This window comes from Apteryx mantelli, chromosome 21 (genome assembly GCF_036417845.1).
Source record: "Apteryx mantelli isolate bAptMan1 chromosome 21, bAptMan1.hap1, whole genome shotgun sequence".
Lineage (NCBI taxonomy): Eukaryota > Metazoa > Chordata > Aves > Apterygiformes > Apterygidae > Apteryx > Apteryx mantelli.
In genome coordinates, this window is record NC_089998.1 from 12861658 (window position 1) to 12883528 (window position 21871).

Consider the following 21871-nt stretch of genomic DNA (forward strand, 5'->3'; position numbering starts at 1 on the left):
CAGCCGCCGCCGGGGCTGGCGCGACCTGCCGGCGGGGCCCCGGCACCCACCGCGCGCCCGGCACCACGGCCACTTCCGCCGACGTCATCAGCCGCCGCCGGGGCTGGCGCGACCTGCCGGCGGCGCCGGGCTGGGGGTCGTGGCCGTGGCCGGGCTGCGGGGTGCTGAGGGCATGACGCGCTGACAGCGCCCCCCGGGCAGGGCCCGCGTCCCCGCGGCGGCCGTGTGCCAGGCCGGGCCCCGCAGAGATGCTCTTCTCCCTGCGTGAGCTGGTGCAATGGCTGGGCTTCGCCACCTTCGAGATCTTCCTGCACGTCCTGGCTCTCCTGGTCTTCTCTGTGCTCCTCGTCCTGAAGGTGGACAGCGAGGGCTCGACGCTCTCCTGGTGGGCCGTGTTCATCCCCTTCTTCGCCGCCGACGGCCTCAGCACGTACTTCACCACCATCGTCTCCGTGCGGCTCTTCCAGGATGGAGAGAAGCGCCTGGCCGTGCTGCGGCTCTTCTGGATCCTCACCATCCTGAGCCTGAAGTTTGTTTTTGAGATGCTCCTGTGTCAGAAGCTGGTGGAGCACACCCGGGAGCTCTGGTACGGACTCATCATGTCGCCCGTCTTCATCCTCCTTCAGCTGCTCATGATCCGAGCCTGCCGGGTGAACTGATACCGAGGGAAAGGCTCCCAAAGGACTGCCTCTTACCCTGGGTAGAGCTGTGCCTGAGCCACCAGGGTGCCCTGACCTCTAAGTTAGCTAAGCTGGGCTTTTGCCCTTTTTTTGTTTTTGTACAGTGTGATAGATGTTGCTAGGTTGTGCAGGTCTGGTGTGATGAGAGGAACGGTTTGTAATCAGCCAGGTTATTATGTTGTATAGCTTAGCATTTCTTCAAAAGACCTTTTTATACAGCGTCATTGATTTCAGGTTCACTCAGCTCTTGGTGTTAATGTTAATATATCCTGACGTGCAAGCACTGTTTGAAATGCCAGTTAATTTAAAATAAAAATGTACAGATAGTGTAGTTTTATTTATAAAATTCTTTTTTTCCCTGGGAAGTTTATGTACTTAAAATTGCTGCCTGGAGAATAAGAGTTACTTGGAGGTTAGTTGTTTGTTGTAGATATCCTTGTAAACCTCAAACTGCTACTAGCCTTAAACAAAGAAGCTGTTATCTTGCTTGCCCCAACCAGTCTGAGGCCATGATTCTAGAAATGGGCTACCTTAAATGAGGGTAGTTTAGTCTTTCTAGGGGAGTTAGAGATCAGCAAGTTAATGTGAGTTTCACAAGGAGCTCCCAATGCAAAAAACACTTTAGTGTCATTTAGCTCCTACCGCGAGGGTGTTCAGGACTATAGATCTCTTATCTGTCTATGAGACAATGAACGTTACTTTGGTGCCCAGGTCCAGAGGACTGTTCTCCTTTTGACACTGGATTTTAGAGACCTCTGTACTATAATGATGGTGACTGCAAGAAACATCTCCCAGCAGTTGTGGGCTTCCCTTCCAACCTCAGCAGTGCTCTGTGACCCATCCCTGTCTTTGCCCCATCTACCTAACTCCCGGTATCATCACGTGTTCTCTGCTGCTCTCAGGTTCTGTTTCGTGGAGATAGGATCTTGAAATGGAGAACGGCTGCATACATCACTCGAATTCAGGAGATGAGATGGGATGTAACTGGCAGAGCATGCATTAAAAAAAGTTGAGAAATGCCATAGTGTGGGACTGTATTGTAATCTAACAGTCAGGTGCTTCTCAAATTGCATAAAGCAGATTTTTTCTGGCTTCATACCTGAAATCTAGAAAATCTGTAATTACCTAGCCTCTTGTGTAACTTGTATTTGCTTTCAGCATTTTGGAAGCATGCAGATAAGAAAGGACCAATTCCCCAAGTTTATTTTTCCTGTGTACTGATTTTATAAACTTGTGGCTGTGAGTTCAGAGCAGATCTCACTGAATATTTTCTTAACAGGTTCTCTGTTGGAAAAGCTTTCCACAGTGAGAGGTCTGGTGTTTTTCTGGAAAAAAAAAAAATCCTATAGTCCTGGGAAAGAGAGCTTTGTTTCAAACTGCCTCATGACACTTGCACAAGGAGTGCCTGAAACATTGCTGTGGTGTTAAATGACAAGCACTGTGGGCTTCAAAGCTTGCTGAGGCCTGGGGAAAAGCTGTGTGTGTCTAGAGGGTCTGTGACCTGACTTGCAGGTCAGAGTCTCCTTTGCACAGCATGTGGAGCAAGAAAATATTTGCACAGAAAGGAACTTGGAGGAAAAGTTAGTGATAAATAACCCCTTCCCAAGGGGCTGCTCTTGACTTGGAGCTGGAGCAGGCGGTCCTGTTCTTAGTCTTTGTGAGCAGTTCTAGGCACACAGCCTAAGAGGTGGTGTGGTCCAGGAAAGCAAATAGCAGCAAAGAGCATAATTCCAAACAATTCGTCACCATAATCCAGTAATCCTATAGATTCCTTTGCTTTTCTGCTGCAGCCATGGGAGATAATCTGATGGATGTTGAATCTAGGCAAAGACTTGAAAATATTGTGTTGAAAACATGAAAAGCCACTTACCTGCTATAGCAACAATTACTCATTTCAGATAGATGCTTTCTAGACTCCAAAAGAGCCTAGTGCTTTTGAGCCACAGAAGAGCGAGCCACCTTTCTATTCCATGTGACTGACAGACTATTTTGTTCTCAAGATACTGTCCACAGGAGACAAACTCTCCAGGGAAGCTTTCCAAAGAAAAGATAGCTTTCCTTTGCATTTGTTTATTCTCACACATAAACATTCTTCTGACTCAAAAGTGAATTGGTTCATTTCCCAACATTAGCTCTGAGTAGACAGCAAGCAAACAGGTTTGGAAAAAAATGACTAGACTAGCTCTAAACAAGTCATTCTGAGAGCAGCGGAGCTAACATAGCTTGGTTCCCTACATCTCTTGTTCCCTCTAAGCTAACGCAACACCAAGATATGTGGAAAAAATGAAAAAATGTGATGTTGAATTACTAAAAAAAGACACCCTGAAAAAAACACAGTGTTGTATTACTGCCACTGAAGAGTCAGTAAGTTTAGTGTGTGAGTGATGAGAAGATAGGTCGCAGGCTGCCACCCTGGCTGTCTGCCAGCAGACCTGCACAGTCCTTCCAGGGGCTGCATGAGGATGTGCAGAGCGGGAAATTTCAGATTCAGCAGCAAGGAGATATGGCACAAACCGAACACACAGTGCTGCCAGGGACTGCAGGCTGTGTCTGCACAACATAACAAATCAGTTAAAAAATACACAAGAGATGTACCTGTCCCAGATCGGGTGGTATCCACCAGATGAGGGAAGGGGATTACCTCTAGGAATAAATACAATATTACAAAACTTGGATAGTAGAAGGAACTGATTCAGTATATGTAAAGGAGCAATTACTATGGGTTTTGGCTGCTGTTTTGGCGCAATACAAAGTTACTCTTGCTCTCTGCTGTGCTGCTAATAAAGAAACGTGCTGACAAACCTGGTGCCGAGTAGAGCTGCATGGCCAGGCAGAGCAGGGCAAATCTAGGAAGGTGGGCTTGGAAGCCCATCAGAGAGCAGCTGCACCCAAAGTACCAGCAATGTGTTTGCATGCTGAGAATGCACTCTTGGCCAGTGGGAGAGGCAAGTCTGCTGCTCCTCCACCCCAGCCAGGTCTCCTTACAGCCCCTTACCTTCCCCTGCACCCCAAGGGAGGCGGCACCCTGGGGCTAGCTAGCCCTGTGTGTGTGCAGCCGGCTGTCGCTGAGGCCCTGCTGCAGCCAAGATGCCTGCTGAGATCCCTGCCCTGCTGAGTCTCACTGAGTTTAATTGGGGCTACCCAGCACATCCAGCCATCATTAGCTGAGCAACAGTGGACAGATGGAGAGGCCACCATGATGGCTTAGAACTTGTCTTCTCCAGAAATCGGATGAGGCTGAGAGTTTCTAGGCAGGGGGATGGTGTTTGAGGGCATGGCCAGGGACAACCTCCCAGGACTGAGCCAGCCTGACGTGATATTGGCAGTGATGCTGTGAGCACGAGTATCTCAGAGTCACTTTGCACAGAACTGAGGTGTGGCACGAATGTGTTCATGGGGCTGATTGTCTCCAGCCCTGTGGGATGCTCTGATGACCATGAAACAAGTGATTGCCTTCCTTTTCTCCCTAGAAAGCTAATGGGCATTGGGAGGAAATTTCCCATAGGTGATGGTGATTGTCCTTTCACACTAATTCTGGTTCATCCAGGTTGTGACGGAAAGTGGTCTGGTCTAGGAGGATCCCAGGGCTGACACAGAAAGACTTAGTCCAGGCTTGGCCGAACTGGGGCTTAGTCCCTGATGTGTGGTGTGACTTGGCTCCCCACTAGCCTCCGTTCAGGTCACATCTGGCTCCAGCCCTGGCCCAGTGACTCTAAATGGCCTGTCCTGGGCTGGCATCAGGATCTGGGGCTGAAAACACAGCATAGGAGCACCCATTTTTCTCGGTCCTTGTGTACCCTTAGGTGGCGCTGGGACCCAAGCACTAGGCCTTACAGAAGCTCCTCAGCTCCTGCTTCACCTTGTTACATTGTTTTCAAGGCTTCAGCATGGTCTGGGTGCTACAGTAATGTCCCCAGACACTCGTCCAGTCTGTCTCCTGGGAACCAGCGCCTTGCTCACTTGGGTCTAGCTAAAGCAAACCAAGGACACATCATTTAGAAGAGAGCAGCTGGCTACTCCTTACCCTCTTCCACCACAGGTCACCGTGACTTCATCCCCACTGTTGGTGTCCCCGTGCTGCGGCTGTGCCCACTCTGAATCATTCTGAGTGCGCAAGCCACAGATTTTGCATCACCACCAGCCACAGAGTCACTTGTGTGGGCCCAGGGAGGGAGATAGATAGCTGCAGGAGGAAGGCCTGTCTGCAATAGGGGGATTGTAGGGAAGCAAGGCTGGGATGATTTGGTGGGATTGCCAGTGTCTGCTGAAGGGCACGAAGAATCAGAGGGAGCAGCACAGGAGGGAGGATGTGGCAGGTGAAGGTTGAGATGAACAGCAGGGAGCAGGAGGAGCAGCAAAGCCTCTGACTCAGGAGGTGACACTGGTAGAGCTGCTTCGGGGACTACTTTTAGACCTCCCAAGCTCCCCAGGCACCAAACTAATTAAATCAAAGATGGGGCAACCTCCTCACCCCCCCAAATTCAAACAAACACTCATCTTTCAGCCTAGGTGCAATGCTTTGCAGAGGAACAGGGGCAGTTTCCTGATGATGAGCCATGGCTTGGCTTGGCAGGGACTGTCAGAGCAGGATCCAAGACCCAGCCTTACAAACAGTCATGTCACAGGGGTGTGGTGCCCAGCGCTGGCTCAATGCCACCTCTTGCTGGGACACAGGGGGCCAATGCCACATCCACCTGCGTTCAGCTCCAGGCTGCAAGCTGCTGAGCTTTCTGGCAGCTCCTCCGGCAATTTGTGGCTATCTTTGGGGACAGCCAGGAGCCGGCATTTCCCAGCTCTGCTTGTCCAAGGTAAGGCAAGCTCCCAGGTTTGTTTGGGGGACACAAGGGTGGCACATTCCTGAACTGTGGCACATGGGGTGCCAAGCTCGACAGGGGTGTGAGGGCTGTGTGCATGGCTGGGGGTGGCAAGGTTTGCCTTGCAGTGTGGACCCAGTCCTACCCCTCTCCCAGGACTCACTCCTTGTGCAAAGGAGTTACTTTTCCCTCTGTGCCCAGGGGAACCAAGTCCCACCACAAAACTTCTCAGGGCCTTTGTGTCCCTTCTGCCCCAGGAATGTGCCGTCCCAGCGATCCTGTCCGCAGCCGGGGCGATGCAAGCCAGCCACAAAAGCTGCTCCTTTCTGTGAACATCCCCTCCGGTGAAAACCTTCTGGATAGCATTCAAAGGGCCCAGTGCAGAGCCCTGTGTAAATAGCGTGGGGGAAGGGCTGTGAAGCTGGAGTAAGATTTACCCAGGCAGGTGAGGAAAAGCCTATATGTTTATTCTCCTCATCTACAGGCTTCTGGCAGCATGGCGGGGAAGTAAAGTGTTAGGAAAATAAAGTTCAGGGCTAAAACTGAATGTCCCAAAGCTAGGGTAGGTCAGGAGTGTCCTGGGACTGTCACCTCTGATGGTCAGGACACCCAAGTGGGTTGGGGAGCTGGGTGCCCCGTTCCCACCGCATCTCCAGCCTGGTGTGGGGCCAGGGGCTGTGCCAGGGCAGCAGGTCTCATGGCATGAACAAGGGGTCTGCACTGGCCCCACGTGCTCTGCACCTCCTGCCTCACCCTGCCTGCTCCGTGAGCTGCCACAGGCTCCCATGTTGCTTGTGGTGACTGACACCCTGTCCCTGGGCACCAGGAGGTAATGGCCCCTGCTCAGTACAAGCTGTGGGGTCCCTGGCTGTCCCTGGCTTGGGGAAGAAGGCTCCTCAAGCCCTGGGCTGACGGACTCTTTTGCATGCAGGAATGTGCTCTGCCAAAGATAAAAATCTAGCCTCTGGGTTTACTTTTGTTGCTGTGGCCAGGCAAGTCAGGTATTGCTGCCAGCTGGGCTCTTCCCAAACCAGGCTGCAGCAGCTTAGCTAAGAGTGTACGTACCTTAGGGAAGTGCCCCAGCTCAGTCCCAGCCCATAGCTTTGGGCCTGGAGACATGAAGAGGGGAGCTGCATGGCTTGACGGTGCTTCCCTTCACTGCATGCCACGCACTCATGTGGGGACTATAGCTCTGTGCCCCTCTGGACCCCCTTGGTGGAGCAGTGTGGAAACAGCCTCTGCATAGCCCAGCCTTCTCCCAGTCCTGCCCAGGGAATCAGAGGTATCAAACCATCGTCGCCATGACCAGAGGGACAGTACTGGCCCCTCTGAAGCCCTGACTGTCACCCATCTCCATGTGTCCCACTGCCTTGAGGCTGCTGCTGCAACAGGAGCAGCTCTTGAAGAGAGATTCGAATTTGGGGATGATGGAGTCTGTGTTTTACTGCCAAAGCTGTGACTCCCTAGGATATGCCACACAGCCACTGTCCCCAGTTGTCATATGCGGGGTGGGCAACAGGCAAAGGCAGAGCTGGGGCGGAAGGGCTTGGTGCCACTGAATGGCTCGAGAGCAGGCACTGGTACCCATGCCAGCAGGTGCTCACTGCTTCTTGAAGTCTGCACACATACTCTCAGAGCCCCTGTGCACACAGCTGCTGTAAGGGGTCTGGGAAAAACCTTCCACCTCATCACAGCTTGCCAGAGCTGCATTTTCCTGACATGAAACTCAGGGAATGTGTTGCACACACAGGGCTGTGGCATGAAGGCTTGTGGGGAGCGGGACAAGTGTGCAACACCTGCTGGGATGACTGTATAGGATGGAGGCAGACCAGGCTGGTGCAGTCATGTCCGTACTGCAACTATAGAGCAGAGCCCAGCCCTGGGATGGCTCAGCTATGCTTCACACACAAGGAGTAGTCAGGGTCCAGCACAACCCAAGCTACCACAGGGGCATGAGGTCTCCTAAAGGAGACAGCTGGGAATAGATGATCTTAGGGGCTCCATCTCCCCTGTCATCTTGGCATGGGCAGAGCCTGGGGACTGCACGATCTGTTCAATGTAGCAGTGGCTTTAGCTTGTGTTGTGTTGCGGTGAACGGCCCCCAGGCAGGAACAGGCCCTTACATCTCTGGAAGGACTCTGGTGCAGTGGTTACAGCAGTGTTCTGGCTTGCCCAAGGCTGGTGCAAGTCGTGGTAGGAGCAGAAGCCCCCACGTGAGTGCAAGGCTGTGAGAACAGCAGCCACACTTCCCTCCACTGCGTTCGAGGGAAGGACAGTGTGGGAGCACAGGAAAAAGAGCATGGCTGAGGGGGGGGTCCCATCCACAGGGCACAGCCCAGCCAGTGCTAAGAAGTGCGGGATGTCCAGACCAAGCAACAACATTGGTGCTACAGCCATGCCTTGAGAGCTGAGACCCTGGGACCTGGAGACTGGCCCTGTCTTTAGAGCATTTCTGTCATGCATGGAGTTTTGGAACTGCACAAAAAGTAAAGCCAAGTCCTGTAAGCCCTAAGCAAGGAGCAGTTGCTGACCACCCAAAAGTCTGTGTGGAAGGGATCAAGGGGCCAGGGGATGAAGATAGGCGGTTGGTCAGCCTGTTGCTACCTCAAATTCTTAAAAGGAGACTAAAAACCTGCCTAAAATACTGGGTGCCTCCAAATGACTCTTGAGAAAGATCCCAGTCACAGTCCTGTTTCAGATTTAGGAGTGTTGGCTTTTGCTGCTATCATGATTGGCAGCTGTCACTCATTTCACATTAGGGCCTGCACTTGCTTTCCATCACTCCCTAGAGTGTGCAGGTCAAGGGCCTCTTCCTGCACATGCTCAGGTGCTATGTCAGGGAGTCAGAGGAGAACCACCGAACATCTTCCCACCCACTGGACTTCTCTAGAGCCTTCCAACCTGTGCTGGGTCTGCCTTTCCGATATCTCTGTCTTGGCTGGCTTCCCTTCCTGTCCTCGGCACTCCTCAGCTCTGAGCAGGTTTCAGAATCTGCTACTTCTATCAAAAAGCCCCTGAAAGCCCGGGCTGGCCCCTTGCCTGTGTTTGCTCAGTGCCTAGGGGAGGAAAAGGCCTAACTTTAGTTGGGCCTCAGGGCTGTCACGAACACTCTCTGTGGTGCAGGGTGAGAGGAGGAGCACAACCATCTTACATAACTGCACATCACCTGCCATAAGCACGTCCTTCTGACAGGGGATGGATGCAGAGAAAGGTGGATTTGTCCTAGGTTGCCCCAGAAATCTGCGCAGAGGCTGGGATTGCTCTTTGGAAACACTCTGTCTTACAAAGGCAATCATCGCCATGGTACTCACCACAGCAGTGCTGGGGATACAGGGAGAGACAGAAGACAAGGCTCTGCTGTCTCCCAGGACTCAGAAGTGGAGGGAGGAAGACACTGGTGCTAATGAGGGACTGAAAACACTGAGTGTTTCTCCTGGTTGGGCTCCAATAATGGTGTCAAGTCTGTGCAGCAGGTCTGAGGTGTGTCCTGGACACCCTGGACTCACAGTCACACAATGCAACAGGCTGGCAGCTGATACCCGAGGCTCTCTCAGCTCTTTGTTTCCTAGAGATTTGGGTCTGCAGGTGGGATGTCCTTGCTAAAACATCTCCCCCAGTGGGTCTCCAAGTTTCTAGCTCTTTGGCCTTTTGTAATGCTGTTTGCAGAGGATCAGTAATCCTGGCAGTAGGCCCAACTGCTTTATTGTTTTCAACCATTCATTTTTACAAGTGCCAGCAAAAGAAAATTAAAGCAAAACCAACTGTTGTTCAGAAAGACGCCCTAATTGCAGTGCTTTACCTTCCTAGCTTTCTCTGGCCAGTTCCCACAGCCTCCCTTCCCCACATTGTTCATCCTAGATGCCGTCTCCAGGGCAGATAGATCCAGTCCATGGACTCTTAGCACCAGAAAAGAGGGCAGATTCACCGGCTTGGTGCTCAAGGGGTTGCTTTTCAATAATCTCCCATCTCAGAGACATGTCTTATCTGCATGCAGGTGGTGGCAAATTCAAACCTGTTAGCTCAGATTGCAATTTCAGGGAATAATGGGACAAATAATCAGAAAGTTACTGGACAGCAGCTATCAAATGAAGAGATATGTTTCATTTAGATTGGTCTAGAAATCATGCCACCTCAATCTGATATCCTTCTCTTATGGGTAACAGCCCTTCTGGAGGGCTCTCTCTGAAGAGACAGAGCCCTGTAGCTTGACTAGGCTTTGGCAAGTGCCTTTTGAGATACAACTGTAAGAACAATGGTCACAAGGAGGCTGCAAAGTAGATTTCAGTGGGTTTTGTCACAAGCTAGACTGAATGAGCTTGAACAGGGCTGTCTTGGATCAGTATCTGTCAGTATTTTTACCTATGACATGGCCAAAGGAATAAAGCAGATGCCTATGGAATTGGCTAGTAACTCCAAGCTGGGGGAGACTGCTTGTGTACTCATAGTCAGCATTCAGATTTCAGAAGGTCCTGACAAACAGAAGAAAACACCTAGGAAAAAAAAAGGCACAATTACCTAGGGCTAGCGTGAAGTATGATACTTGGGTAAGATGGACCATGTGTTCCAAGAGGTGCTGGGCCAGCTGCTGGGTAGGTGGTATCCAGGGGTGACTTTGGGCTGTCCCCAGGTCATGGCCAATGTCATCCTGGGAGCATAGAGAACCACTAGCATTGGAAAACAGTCACAGCCTTAAACCACTGGGAGGGAAATTCAAATGAGACATTAGGAAAATCTTTCTAATGGTTTAACGGACTGTGGGAGAACTGCCCAGGGAGTGTCCAGCACGAAAAGGTTGGGTTGGCTGTGCCAGTGATGGTTTATGCAAGCCAGTCTGATGGTGAGGCCAGGGCAGCCTCAGTACTGCCCCAGCACCTGGTAGCCCTGCCCTGACACTCTGGGTCCCTGATGGCATGTCCTGATGGCTTACCTGAATGGACCAGGAGAAGACTTGAAAGAAGGAATACCTGCCCCATAGTGCCAGGCAGAGGGGGAGAGCAACATTGCCTGGAGCCGCTTCTCAGGAGGTTTTGCTGAGACTTTGCTGAGAGGGATGTGTTGTATTGTGGCACAGCCAGACGACATGAGATGACCTAGCAGGGAGCAAGGGGACATGACAGGGATGGCATCCAGTTGCCCATGGCTCAACACAGCCATAGCAACAGTGTTAGCTCCATCTTGGCCTTAGCTACCCTTGTCCAAATCAGTTTGGCAGCTCAAGGGAGACCTCCCAGAGCCAAAAGGTTTCCTGGTCTCCTGCAAATATCCTCTGGCATTTGTTGAGGGATAGCTCCATCACAGTCACCATTTCACTTCTGTCTTATTTTCCTGTGGCCCTGTTGATTGCATTGGAGGAAATCAAATACCTCCAGGACAGCTCACCTCAGTGCTCCCTCCCAGTGCTATCCCCAAGCACTCATGACACCAGTTCAAGGGAGAATCCTGCCCTAAGTGTGCTTCAGCCTTGTTTCCTGTGCTCCCCAGTCTCAGGAAGAAAAAAGCTTCCAGATATCGAGGGCCAGAGGATAGCCCATGCCTGGGGCTCTTCTGGATGGGCAGTCATAGATCCAAGACACACTGGCCATGCGTGGTGAACCATAGCTCCTCTCACCTACAGGCAACGTGGCTGATGAGTGAGCAACAAACAATTTTAACCTCCCAGAGCTTTCCCATGCCACATCCCTCCATCCCAGCCTGCCTGGGCGCTACCATCCTGCAGTGCTAACTGCCAGGGCTGTCTCCTGCCCACACAGCTTCTGCTCAGCAGGCCCACACCTCACAGCTGCCCCATCTCTGCAGCACTGCACAGCAGATCCCACTCTCCCAGCAGAGAGACATCACCAGACAGCCTGCCTTGAGGGGCTGGACCAACCACACTCCCGCTGAGAGGGCTGTGTTGCCTAAATATCCAGGCAGTGGTGCTTCAGCTGCAGCCAGATCTTCCCATACAGATGCCCCAGAGTATTGTAAACAAGATTTCCTGGGCCAGGCAGAGGAGGAAGCAATGAAAAGTGGAATGGAGAATGGGGAAGAGACTGAGGAATCTTCTTGCACTTTTTGCTAATATCTTTAATCTCAGAGATCTCATTAGGAACCAGGTGTTGTTGTGCTAAGCCCCATGTAGCAACAGGAAGGAAATGATCTCTGGTGGTAAGACTTCTCAGCCAGAGGCAACCCCAGAGCAACTTGCTAGCGTGTGAGTGGCAGCCCAGACTCAGGGCCTTGCAGAGACTGGAGTGTTTTAGCTGGAAGATGGTGTTTAAAGGAAGGGGGACATGGCAGAGGCACTGACAAATTTCCCATGGGGCCAACCATACTGGAAGTTTGGGGCTGGAGGAGATTTTATAGCTATTAGAGCCAACAACTGCTAGCAGCAGAAAAGGACTCCCTTCTGTCCTCTCCTTAACTTTAGCAGTAGTTTCTTTTCAGGAAAATATTTACCTTGGACAGTATTTCTCCATCCAGCACATTGACTCTCTCCTGCCCAATTTCCGAGATTGTTAATAACCAGGAATGGCAGCTTATGGTGCTGTGGATCAGAGTTAAATGCTCCAGCTCCATGTGCATCCACAGTGCACAACACAGGCACAGCGCTCAACAGCAGTTACCAGTAATGTTTGTTGAGGCCCTGGTGAGATAGGAACCATGTAACTCCACTTGTATACAGCTGTTTATAATCACCAGCTCACATTAGCTTGCAGTTCACTCCTGCAAGGACACCTCTGTGTTAGGATGGTCTCATCTTAATTAGTTTTGGCTAATTCAATGACTTGGGTCGAGAAAGAAAAAGTAATGGCCAGCAGGCTTTTGGGAGGGATACGCAGCGAGCAGGACTTCTGTTGCACTCCAGTTTGCGGGCTCTGGATGAGCGCTAGCCCAGCAAGATAATTTGGGTCCTTGTGTATCACACTGTTGTCTCTGCTGCCACACTCAGAGTGGGGCAGATGGCCTGAGCCGTAGTAGTGATGGAGCCCAGTGGAGGCTAGACCTCCAGCTGGTGCACAAGGTGGCCTGAAGTCACTCAGTGAATAACTGAGCGGGTCTATGTTGAAGACTCAGAGCTCGTGCTGTGGAGCAGACATGTCATTGCTCTGCGAGTTCTGCAAGCACGAATGTGGGGTGAACGGGGCACTGGTTCTCCTCCAGGAAGGAGGAAGGGGGAAAGGCACAGAGTGTCCCAACTGTGTGGCAAGCACTAGGGGCCAGCTCCAGACTCATGTATCTTTAAATGTCCCCAGCTCCATCAAACTTGCAAGAATCAGGCTACTGCAAAGACTGTGGTGCAGGCAGGGGAGCTTGGACCTGCTCTCTGCCAGGTGGGAGCCGCAGTGAGCCTCAGGGGTGCTCCTGTTTGCTGGAAGGAGAAAGAGAGGAAGGAGCAAGTGGTGCAGCTTGCATTGACCCGTGGGGAGCCAACATCGAGCCACTGCCTGGCCTCCACTACCCCGTGGCCTGGAAAGAGCTGGAGTGACCTCGTGGTGCAAAAATGGTGGGGAAATGAGAGACTCTCATTCCACCTTGAGTCAGAGTGTTTTCCTTTAGGAAGGCCAAGGAAAGACATTAGTAGCTGAGGTGATCTCATCTCACAAACACCAGTCTTTTTAATGACTGACAGTAATGGCTGTGCTTTGAACCGCAAAGTGACTGCACCAGCTTGGCAACTCCCTTCTGGGCCTCAGAGAGCCATTTCGAGTGCTGAGAACAAAGACATATGTAAGGGTCCGGTGGGGGCAACGCCTGGACTCCCGGCAGGAACAGATACACAAACACAAGGCACACTAGGGTCAACGCTGAGCGTTTATCACCTCTGCGTCTGAGCGGGGGTTCCCCAGCGATTTCCCGATCGAGGCAATAAAGGAGCGGGAGAGTCCCTGGCACCGCTGAGCGTCGGTCCATGGCGAGGAATGCCGGGGGGGCACTATACATGGGTTTTGTGTACTACACACATGCACAGTGGGCACATTGAGCTCATCGCTGATCTCGAGTCAAAGCCCAGGTGCACACCACACTGACATAGGCCCAGCTACATGGCTATGGGTCAACATGTCCTGTTGATGCTCCTTTTCCCACGGAACGGTCTGACTAGCTTCCATCGCCTATCTCCTCGACATTCTTCCGCACTTTCCCATACACTCCACCCCCGCGATGGAAAGCTAGTTACAGGCCATTCCAGTCTTCAGAAGGGCGTGGGGTATGAGGGCAAGGGAATTTACAAAGTAATGAAATCAAAACATAACATAATATAATGCGAAAGATAAACAAGAGTTCTCCTTGTATGAGGTGGCCCGGCCATCCCCTTAGGGAGCCAAACCAATTAGCCAGCCAGGCATCTCCGCCATTCTGCCAGGTATGTTGGATAATGTTCTGTAAGTGGCTGATATCAGTCTCAGTAGATGCTGATTCTTCAGTGATGGTAAAACAGCACATCCCGGCAAAGTCAGGACATCCATGGTTGTATCACAGTAGGAGATAGTTGATCACTAGATGGTTTTGCAGTATTTCTTGCCGTACTGCTACCAACTCTTTATTAAAAGAGGCAATGGCTCTAGATGTCCAATTTAAGCCTTGAGCTAAAGCACAGACAACATGCTCTAACCGTTTACAATCATGTGCCACCACCCCCGGGATCCCAACTAGGCTTAGCAATAGGCCTAGGGCTTCTGCATGAGAAAATAAACTTACATGGAGGTTACAAATGGCATCTAGGATATGCCATGGGGTCCTTCGCCGCTCCATCATAAAGGGAAGGATGCTTAAGTAACACAGTCTACAGTGCATGGGCTACCTGTGGCGTTGGCTGGCACATATGTATATGCTGTAGTGACACACAGAAGGAACCAACCTAAGGGTAGTATAATGTGAGCAGATGCATAAGCAATATTTATAGTGTCATTACAAATTAACTGTGTATTGGTTACATACCGCAGAACAGAGGTAGCATTTACAAAGCAAAAGCAAATATATGCTTCAGATATGTTAACTATACAAAAAGAGTAAGTCCAAGGTGTCATCTTTTGGGAAACAATACCCAAATTGTATAAATTCATGGGAGTAACAGAAATACTCTTTTTTTTTTTTTTTGATATAACTCTGTAGTACCACGAGTGGAGCTGGTACACCTATGTAATACATAGTTAAGACATCATCCACTGATCGTCCTCCTGCAATACAGAAAGCAGAGAGGTTAGCTGATCTTTGTGTGAGCCAAATCCATGTATTTACATGGGAAGCTGGATGGTCTTGTAGATTAACGGCATCTGTCGTGGTCAACAAGAGGCAACATCTCAACAGTAGCTTACAGATGCCGGCGTGATAACCTGTTGATGGGAAGATAGAAAGGCATAGTATCACCATCAGGAAGAACTAGAGCAGTGGCTCCTGGACCATCTGCTAGAACAGTGCCAGGCTGCTTTTCCTTTTGAGGAGTTAGTATCCACACACTGGCTAAAGAGTGTGTTGAGGGTGTTTGCTGAACTTGAGGCACTCCGGCACTGTGGATCAGAATTCCTCGCAGTATCGGTGCTCCCTGTGCAATATTCACTGGCGTGGATACGGATACCTGGAAAGATAAATCTTGAGAAGAGGTCAATAAGAGTGGGGCTATTTGGACAGGTATCAAAGGTGTAAACAGCCATACACACTGTGAAGGGCAGTCAAGTCTTAAATGTAAGCTTATAACCCTTTGTTCAGTAATCGTGAGTTGCTCCGGTGTATAGAATTCTACCTCCCCAGAGGCGAGTATGCAGGGGGCAATTCCCCCTTCCATTACAGATATCCGAGCAGGAGTTGCTAGAGTTGGTTTGGCTTGTACTCGCTCATAGGGAGTAAGCATTCCAACACACCTGTTGTTAAGCATAAACAGTGCTTGTGGGAGCATGCTCATCCACCCCCTTAAGGTTTGCGTGGTGGTAAGCTTTCAAATTTGTTCTTTTAGCAGGCCATTCATTCTCTCTATTAATCCACTAGCTTGAGGGTGGTATGGTATATGCAAGACCCAGGTGATCCCCAAGTCCTTTGCCCATTGTTGTACCTGCAAAGTGGGTACCTTGGTCACTCTGTATTTCTTTTGATATACCATAAGTATACATGAGCTGCTCTAAGCCCCGTACAGTAGAGGATTGATTCGCATGGGAGGTAGGATATGCATACATAAGGCCTGTGTAAGTGTCAGCAGCAGTCAATATATACTTTCGCCCCTGTGAGGGGGGTAACGGGCCTACATAATCTACCTGCCAGGTCGCAAAGGGTTGTTCGCCTCGTTTGATGCGACCATATGTGCTGGTGAAAGGCACTTTTGTTATCTTCATACAAACGGGACAGTTAGCACGGGCTGTCTTATACCAGTGTAGGGCTAACATGGGATGGCCTCGTGATAGATCCCAAGCCTGAGCTGTGATGGGGCCACGATGTCCTGATCATTCATGTGCTTGCCAGGCTTGCTTTAACTCTGAGGGAGTTGCCATCTGGTCGACTGCTGTATTATGCTGAGTTTCGAGGGTCTCCTGCTTCTGATGGGCATCGACATGTCTCACAGACACAGCTTTAGTTTGCACAATGTCCCAAATCCTTTCCCACAAGGGGCTCCCCCAGAGTTCCTTATCATGTATCTTCCACTGCGCAGCGGCCCATGTTGGTAACCAGGTTTGCAGACCCTTGTATACTACCCAGCTATCCGTATAGAGGTAGCGTGCATCTCCCTCATCGAGAGCTATAGCTGCGGCCTTTAATTCAGCCCACTGACTTGAGTATCCCGTTCCTGAGGCAAAACAGATAGTATCCGTGGCAGGATTATATGCTACAGAGCGCCACACTCGCTCTCCTGCCCAGGAACACACTGCACTGCCATCAGAAAACCAGGCCCACTCTCGTTGCTCAGGAGATAACGTCTCAAAAGGAGGGGCCTCTTGGACAGGCGATGGCTCCATTGGGGGAGCAAGGGGAGGCAGCCCCTCTGGCTCTGACAATAGAGGCATGTGCTCAAAACGTACCTCCCCTAACAAGGTTGCATGCGGGGTACTCATGTCCTTTCTCCCTGCCTTAAACCGGGCTTGTAAATAGTGTTTCCATTTCCACTGAGTTGCAGCTTGGGCCACCCCCACATGGGCCCTGATGGTATCATCTGTCACCCATGCCTGAATGGGGATGGGGGTGTGTACGGTCACTGGGTCACGTCCTGTAACTCGTTCGGTATCCTGCAAAGCCCACACCACAGCCAAGAGCTGTTTTTCCAGAGGTGTATAATTTGCTGTGGCCCCTTGCAGGGAATGGGACCAGAAACCTATAGGTTCCCTCCTTGCGTGGGCACATTGCTGCCACAACCCCCAAGACACCGTAACCCCCATGACCGTTACCTCCAGCTCGAAAGGTCGTCCCTCATATGGAGTGAATAGTTCGCAATGTTGGACCACCGCCTCCTTGCACAGGTCGAAGGCTTGCTGCTGTTCTTTAGTCCATTGCCACTGGCTACTTTTTTTGGTCAAACGCTGTAGCGGCCGCATTAAATATGCTAAGTGGGGTATAAAGGTCCTCCAGAACCCCAAAAGGCCCAAAAAAGCTTGTAGTTGTCTCACAGTAGTGGGGACAGGGTACTGTTGAATGGTATTGCGCACTTTCTCGGGGATAGCTTTCGTCTGCCCCCTCCAGACTATCCCTAAGAATTGCACACTGATGTCCGGCCCCTGTACCTTCTTAGGGTTTACAGCCCACCCCCGCTCCTGTAGGGTCTGTACCAGCAATGATAACTGCTCACGGACTTGTTCTTCAGAAGGTCCCATTATCAAAATATCATCGATATAATGATGGATGGTACACTCTGTAAGTGGGAGGGGAAGATCAGCTGAGATCATCTGGTGGCAAATAGTGGGGCTATGTTTAGAGCCCTGAGGAAGGACTTGAAACATATATTGCTTATTATCCCATGTAAACGCGAACTGATCTTGCAATTGCGGGGATATAGCAATAGAGAAGAATGCATTTGCCAAATCAATGACAGCTTTCCATTCTTGCAGATGTTTCCCTATGCCTTCCAGCAGAGTTACCCTGTCAGGTATTACGGCTGCTAATGGTGGGGCGACTTTATTTAGCTCCCTATAATCCGCAGTCATACGCCATGAGCCATCAGGCTTCCGAACAGGCCAAATAGGACTATTGAAAGCCGACAGGGCAGGGCGTATTATTTGGGTATGCAATAAAGCATCTATAGTTTCCTGAATCTCCTGTTCCCCACCAGGAATTCTGTATTGCTTCACTTGCACTACAGTGGGGGGAACCGGTAGATCCACTGGGTCCCATTTTGGATACCCTCTAATCAAACTAATGGATCGCAACTGCGTTAACGCAGAACTTTTTCCAAAGGAGAACAATCCTTGCAGGGTCTGAATATCTCTGCCCAGTAGCACATCGATCCCCAAGATGTACTCGTGAATCAGTGCTAATAAAACAGTGGCAGAAAATGGGGGGGGGGGGGGGGGTTGCCAATTGCTAACGTAACTACAGCCTGTCTTGCCAGGGTGGCTGATCCTCCCAACCCACGTATATGGGTAGTGGCCTTCCCCGGAGCTACCGCACTATGTAGTACAGTAGCTTCTGCTCCAGTATCTACTAAAGCAAGCACAGCAATTTCCCCTCGTTGTCTTTTGGCCGCAGCTTCCACGCTGTGGCTGGAGCAGGGGGTGTGGTAGGCTGTGTTCGATATTGCTGATTAGCAGGTAGCCGCTGCCACCGCTTGAATAAGTCAGCAGTAGAAAGACCATTTATCTCATCACGTAATACCCCTGCCTGCAGCAAATCAGTCCACATCTGTTGCCTCGTTACCTTTCCACTCAATTTAGTAGTCCCTGCCAATTTTCTTCCTTTGGAATTCCGAACTGCTCTCGCTTGCTTAGTATCTGGTTCGCCAACAAGTGTCAAATCCCTTATATTGTGTTAAAGCCCCCACTGTTCCAGTTGCAGGCATTACTATGCCAAATAGTAAGGGCTTTAAGGCACTTGGAGCCCCCCTTAATAACTGGGTCTTCATCTGCCGCGTTATTTCCACACCGTCCGGTCCTTCTCCATCTGCTAATCTGATTGCTACCCCTAGCTGCTGCAACATGTTGATCCCTTCCTCCAAAGTACGCCACGCTCCCACTGTGGCGGCTAACTCATCGGTGGACAGATAAGCACCTACCACAGCAGCACATAACCATTGATATAATGTTGGAGCTACGATAATATTTCCTGCCCCATCCCGCGGAGCAGTTAATTGGGTAAGATAATACTGAACTTGAGCATCGGTTGATAAGGGGCTCATTAAATTCAGCTCCTCTCTTACGAGACTAAGTGATCTGGCACCTGCATCCCATGCTCTCACTGACCAGGCTAACAAGGACTCCCCATGCTGCTGCTGGAAAGCAGTTAAAAACTCACGCAATTCTTTGGGGTATACGTCCTAGATTGCTCCACTGTATTCCCATCTACTTCCCTCTCCCCCTTCAGTTGCACAAGAGGTCGGACCTGGGGAGTAGCCGATTCTCCTTCTAATCCAAATTCAATCTCCGAGTCAGATGAAGTACTCCAGATATTGCCATCCCACTCCTCCGGGTCCCAGGAAGGTCTAGCTATTATTGCTCTCACCTGGGCAACGGTAGCTGGGGCTTTACCATAGCGCGCACGGCGTTTGTTAGCCATTCGTAAAGCTAATCGCTCTACCCTATGGGTTAATTCCTGACTCTTTTCAGCTTGGCTCGTGATCAACTCCTGTGCTACCGCCCTCGCATCATGCAAATCTCCATTCTCCTTCTCCAGATCTTTTACTTGTTGCTGCAAAGATGATACCTCATTATCTAAGGCTCGAATGCCCGTCAACAGCGCCCACCCTAATTGTCCAGCAAGCTTCCGAGCTGCTTCCAAAGCAGCACGGAAGGGCATAGCCTGTAAAGCGGATTCAACCGCCTTCGGGGTAACATTTTCCCCCTGTGCCAACTCTGGCCAGTCCTGGGGGACTGCCAGAGTGGCAAGCAATGCAGCTACTGGCCCCCACCACTCAGTCTGGGGCCATCCTGGCAGCTGCAGGCGAGCAGTCCCTCCGTGGCTCTCGCCCTCCCCCTTCATTCTCCTTGGCCACGGCATTGTCGTTTGTGTATCCTGCCGACTACGCCAGTTGTAAGGGTCCGGCGGGGGCGACGCCTGGACTCCCGGCAGGAACAGATACACAAACACAAGGCACACTAAGGTCAACGCTGAGCGTTTATCACCTCTGCGTCTGAGCGGGGGTTCCCCAGCGATTTCCCGATCGAGGCAATAAAGGAGCGGGAGAGTCCCTGGCACCGCTGAGCGTCGGTCCATGGCGAGGAATGCCGGGGGGGCACTATACATGGGTTTTGTGTACTACACACATGCACAGTGGGCACATTGAGCTCATCGCTGATCTCGAGTCAAAGCCCAGGTGCACACCACACTGACATAGGCCCAGCTACATGGCTATGGGTCAACATGTCCTGTTGATGCTCCTTTTCCCACGGAACTGTCTGGCTAGCTTCCATCGCCTATCTCCTCGACATTCTTCCGCACTTTCCCATACAACATATATGTTAACATACATCAAAGAGGCATATGTATGTACTCCAGTCATGCTTTTCATTAGCAGATTTGTCAACCTGCAGTCAGAAAAATGGGACCTTTAGCTTGGTTTTTCAATTATGAGCACAAAGTGCATTTAGCTCTCATCTAAACACATCCCTGAAGGCAAACAAGGCTGGGTCTTGTCAAAACTTGGACAGGAGGATCCGAGGGAAGCCACGTGAGAGGGGGTTAATTCCTGCATGCCAGACATCCTTTGACCCTTCCAGGCCCAGCGATACTGTGTGCTTGGGTGCTGGGTCGCTCCAAGACCCAGCCACATTTTAACAGACAAACACGCCTTTGGGTGGGATTGCCAGTGAAATCCAGGGCCCGACTGAATGCAGCATGGAGATGGGGTATTGTCACTTTACCAGAGCCAAGCCAGAGCAGTGTCACCCCTGAAAGAGAGTGCAGGGTGCTGTACAGGGGGGAAACACAGATAGTAAGAGAGGAGATAGTGTTCTCTGTCTTGGAGTGCAAAGGCAGAACAAGAAGGGGCCTGGTGCTCAGCCTTTTCTTCAAGAGGAGGTAAAAGTTAAGATATCTAAGTAATTAGTTTATCAAATGGCTTCTGTGGGTACTTGCCTATGGGCAGGGAGAAAGCAAGCCCACAAAGGGAGAAGGCACATGTGCAATAGGGGCTGTCTGCAAGGCTGCATGCTGGGAACATGAAGTGGGCAGGTTTGGGAAGATGGTCTCCAGCGAGCCTTTCACTTAGCCTACTCAGAGCACTTTCATTCATGGCTTACAGTGCCTCCTCCCAGTGTTATTCTTCTGTAGCAACTACTCAGCCCTGAAGTTTTTGCAAGAAGGATTTTGTCAACAAAATTATCGAGCCATTACCTGTGATCTGGCTCAGGAATATCTGGCGTAAGAGAAAGAGGTTGTATCTTTAATCAGACTTTTTAATTAGTCTATTTAAGATAATATTATCTCCCAGCAAAACCTCGGTCTTGGTTTCTATCCCTCTATGAGTCCTTGTTTACCAGCACAGTCTGTGGGGCCTATGGGCACTTTTGGACATTGGGAAAGAGGGTGCTAGGAAAATGGAGATTCCTGGTCTCCTTGTACCCAGGGTAGCTTGGAGCCCTGCAGGTCCCACTGGGTTTCAGGGAGGGGCTAGCTAGATCCAACAGGACTGACCTTGTCCTATAGCAGGGCAGGACAAAAGGATAGCTACAGCAGATGGGAGACCTCCCCCTCCCCCCCCCCCCCCCAGTCTGAGGGCTTCCTCAAACCATTCATCCACCCAGATCGCTTTGATGCTGTGTGACCTCTCCTTGGCACAGCCCCATCCTGCAGCTCTGCCCCAGGCCCAGCCAGGCCTTGGGCTCTGATGCTGGCTGTTTGCCCAGGGAAAGTGCTGGTGAAACTGGTTCTCCTGCTTTTGCACATCTGCATTTCCTCTGAAGAGGAAGGCACACATTTGGGGCCCAGGAAGGCAGATGAAGGGCTCTGATATGTGGGAATTGTATCCCAGCCCCACTCAACAGTATGGCTGAGCTGCACCATGGTTGAAAGGCATGGGGCTGCTGTGCAGGGAGGAGACACATCTGCCCATGTTAAGAAGAAATGGTGCATCACAAACACTGCTTTTATGATGACTAAAGCACTGTCAGGAGCAGCTGCCCATGCTCTGCTCAGTGTTGTCCCTGACTCACTCTCACCCATCTCAGGAGCATGGCTGAGTCTGGTCCTGCCATCCTTGCTAGGACAAGGTCCATGGAAAATGGGTGGACAAGTGCTCCTGAAGCTCCAGAGCAACCATGGCTGATCTAA

The 21871-nt window shown here is 50.9% G+C and overlaps 1 protein-coding gene across 1 annotated transcript; it reads left to right on the forward strand.

Moving 5' to 3' along the window:
- The first annotated feature begins 83 nt into the window (after positions 1 to 83).
- Positions 84 to 1011, forward strand: TMEM203 (transmembrane protein 203). The gene has a single exon (XM_013954487.2). The coding sequence runs from the start codon at positions 249 to 251 to the stop codon at positions 657 to 659; it is 411 nt and encodes a 136-aa protein (XP_013809941.1). The 5' UTR covers positions 84 to 248; the 3' UTR covers positions 660 to 1011.
- The last annotated feature ends 20860 nt before the right edge of the window (positions 1012 to 21871 follow it).

Bases quoted from the DNA above. Each gene is read 5' to 3' on its own strand.
- TMEM203 (XM_013954487.2), top strand. From the start codon at position 249: ATGCTCTTCTCCCTGCGTGAGCTGGTGCAATGGCTGGGCTTCGCCACC.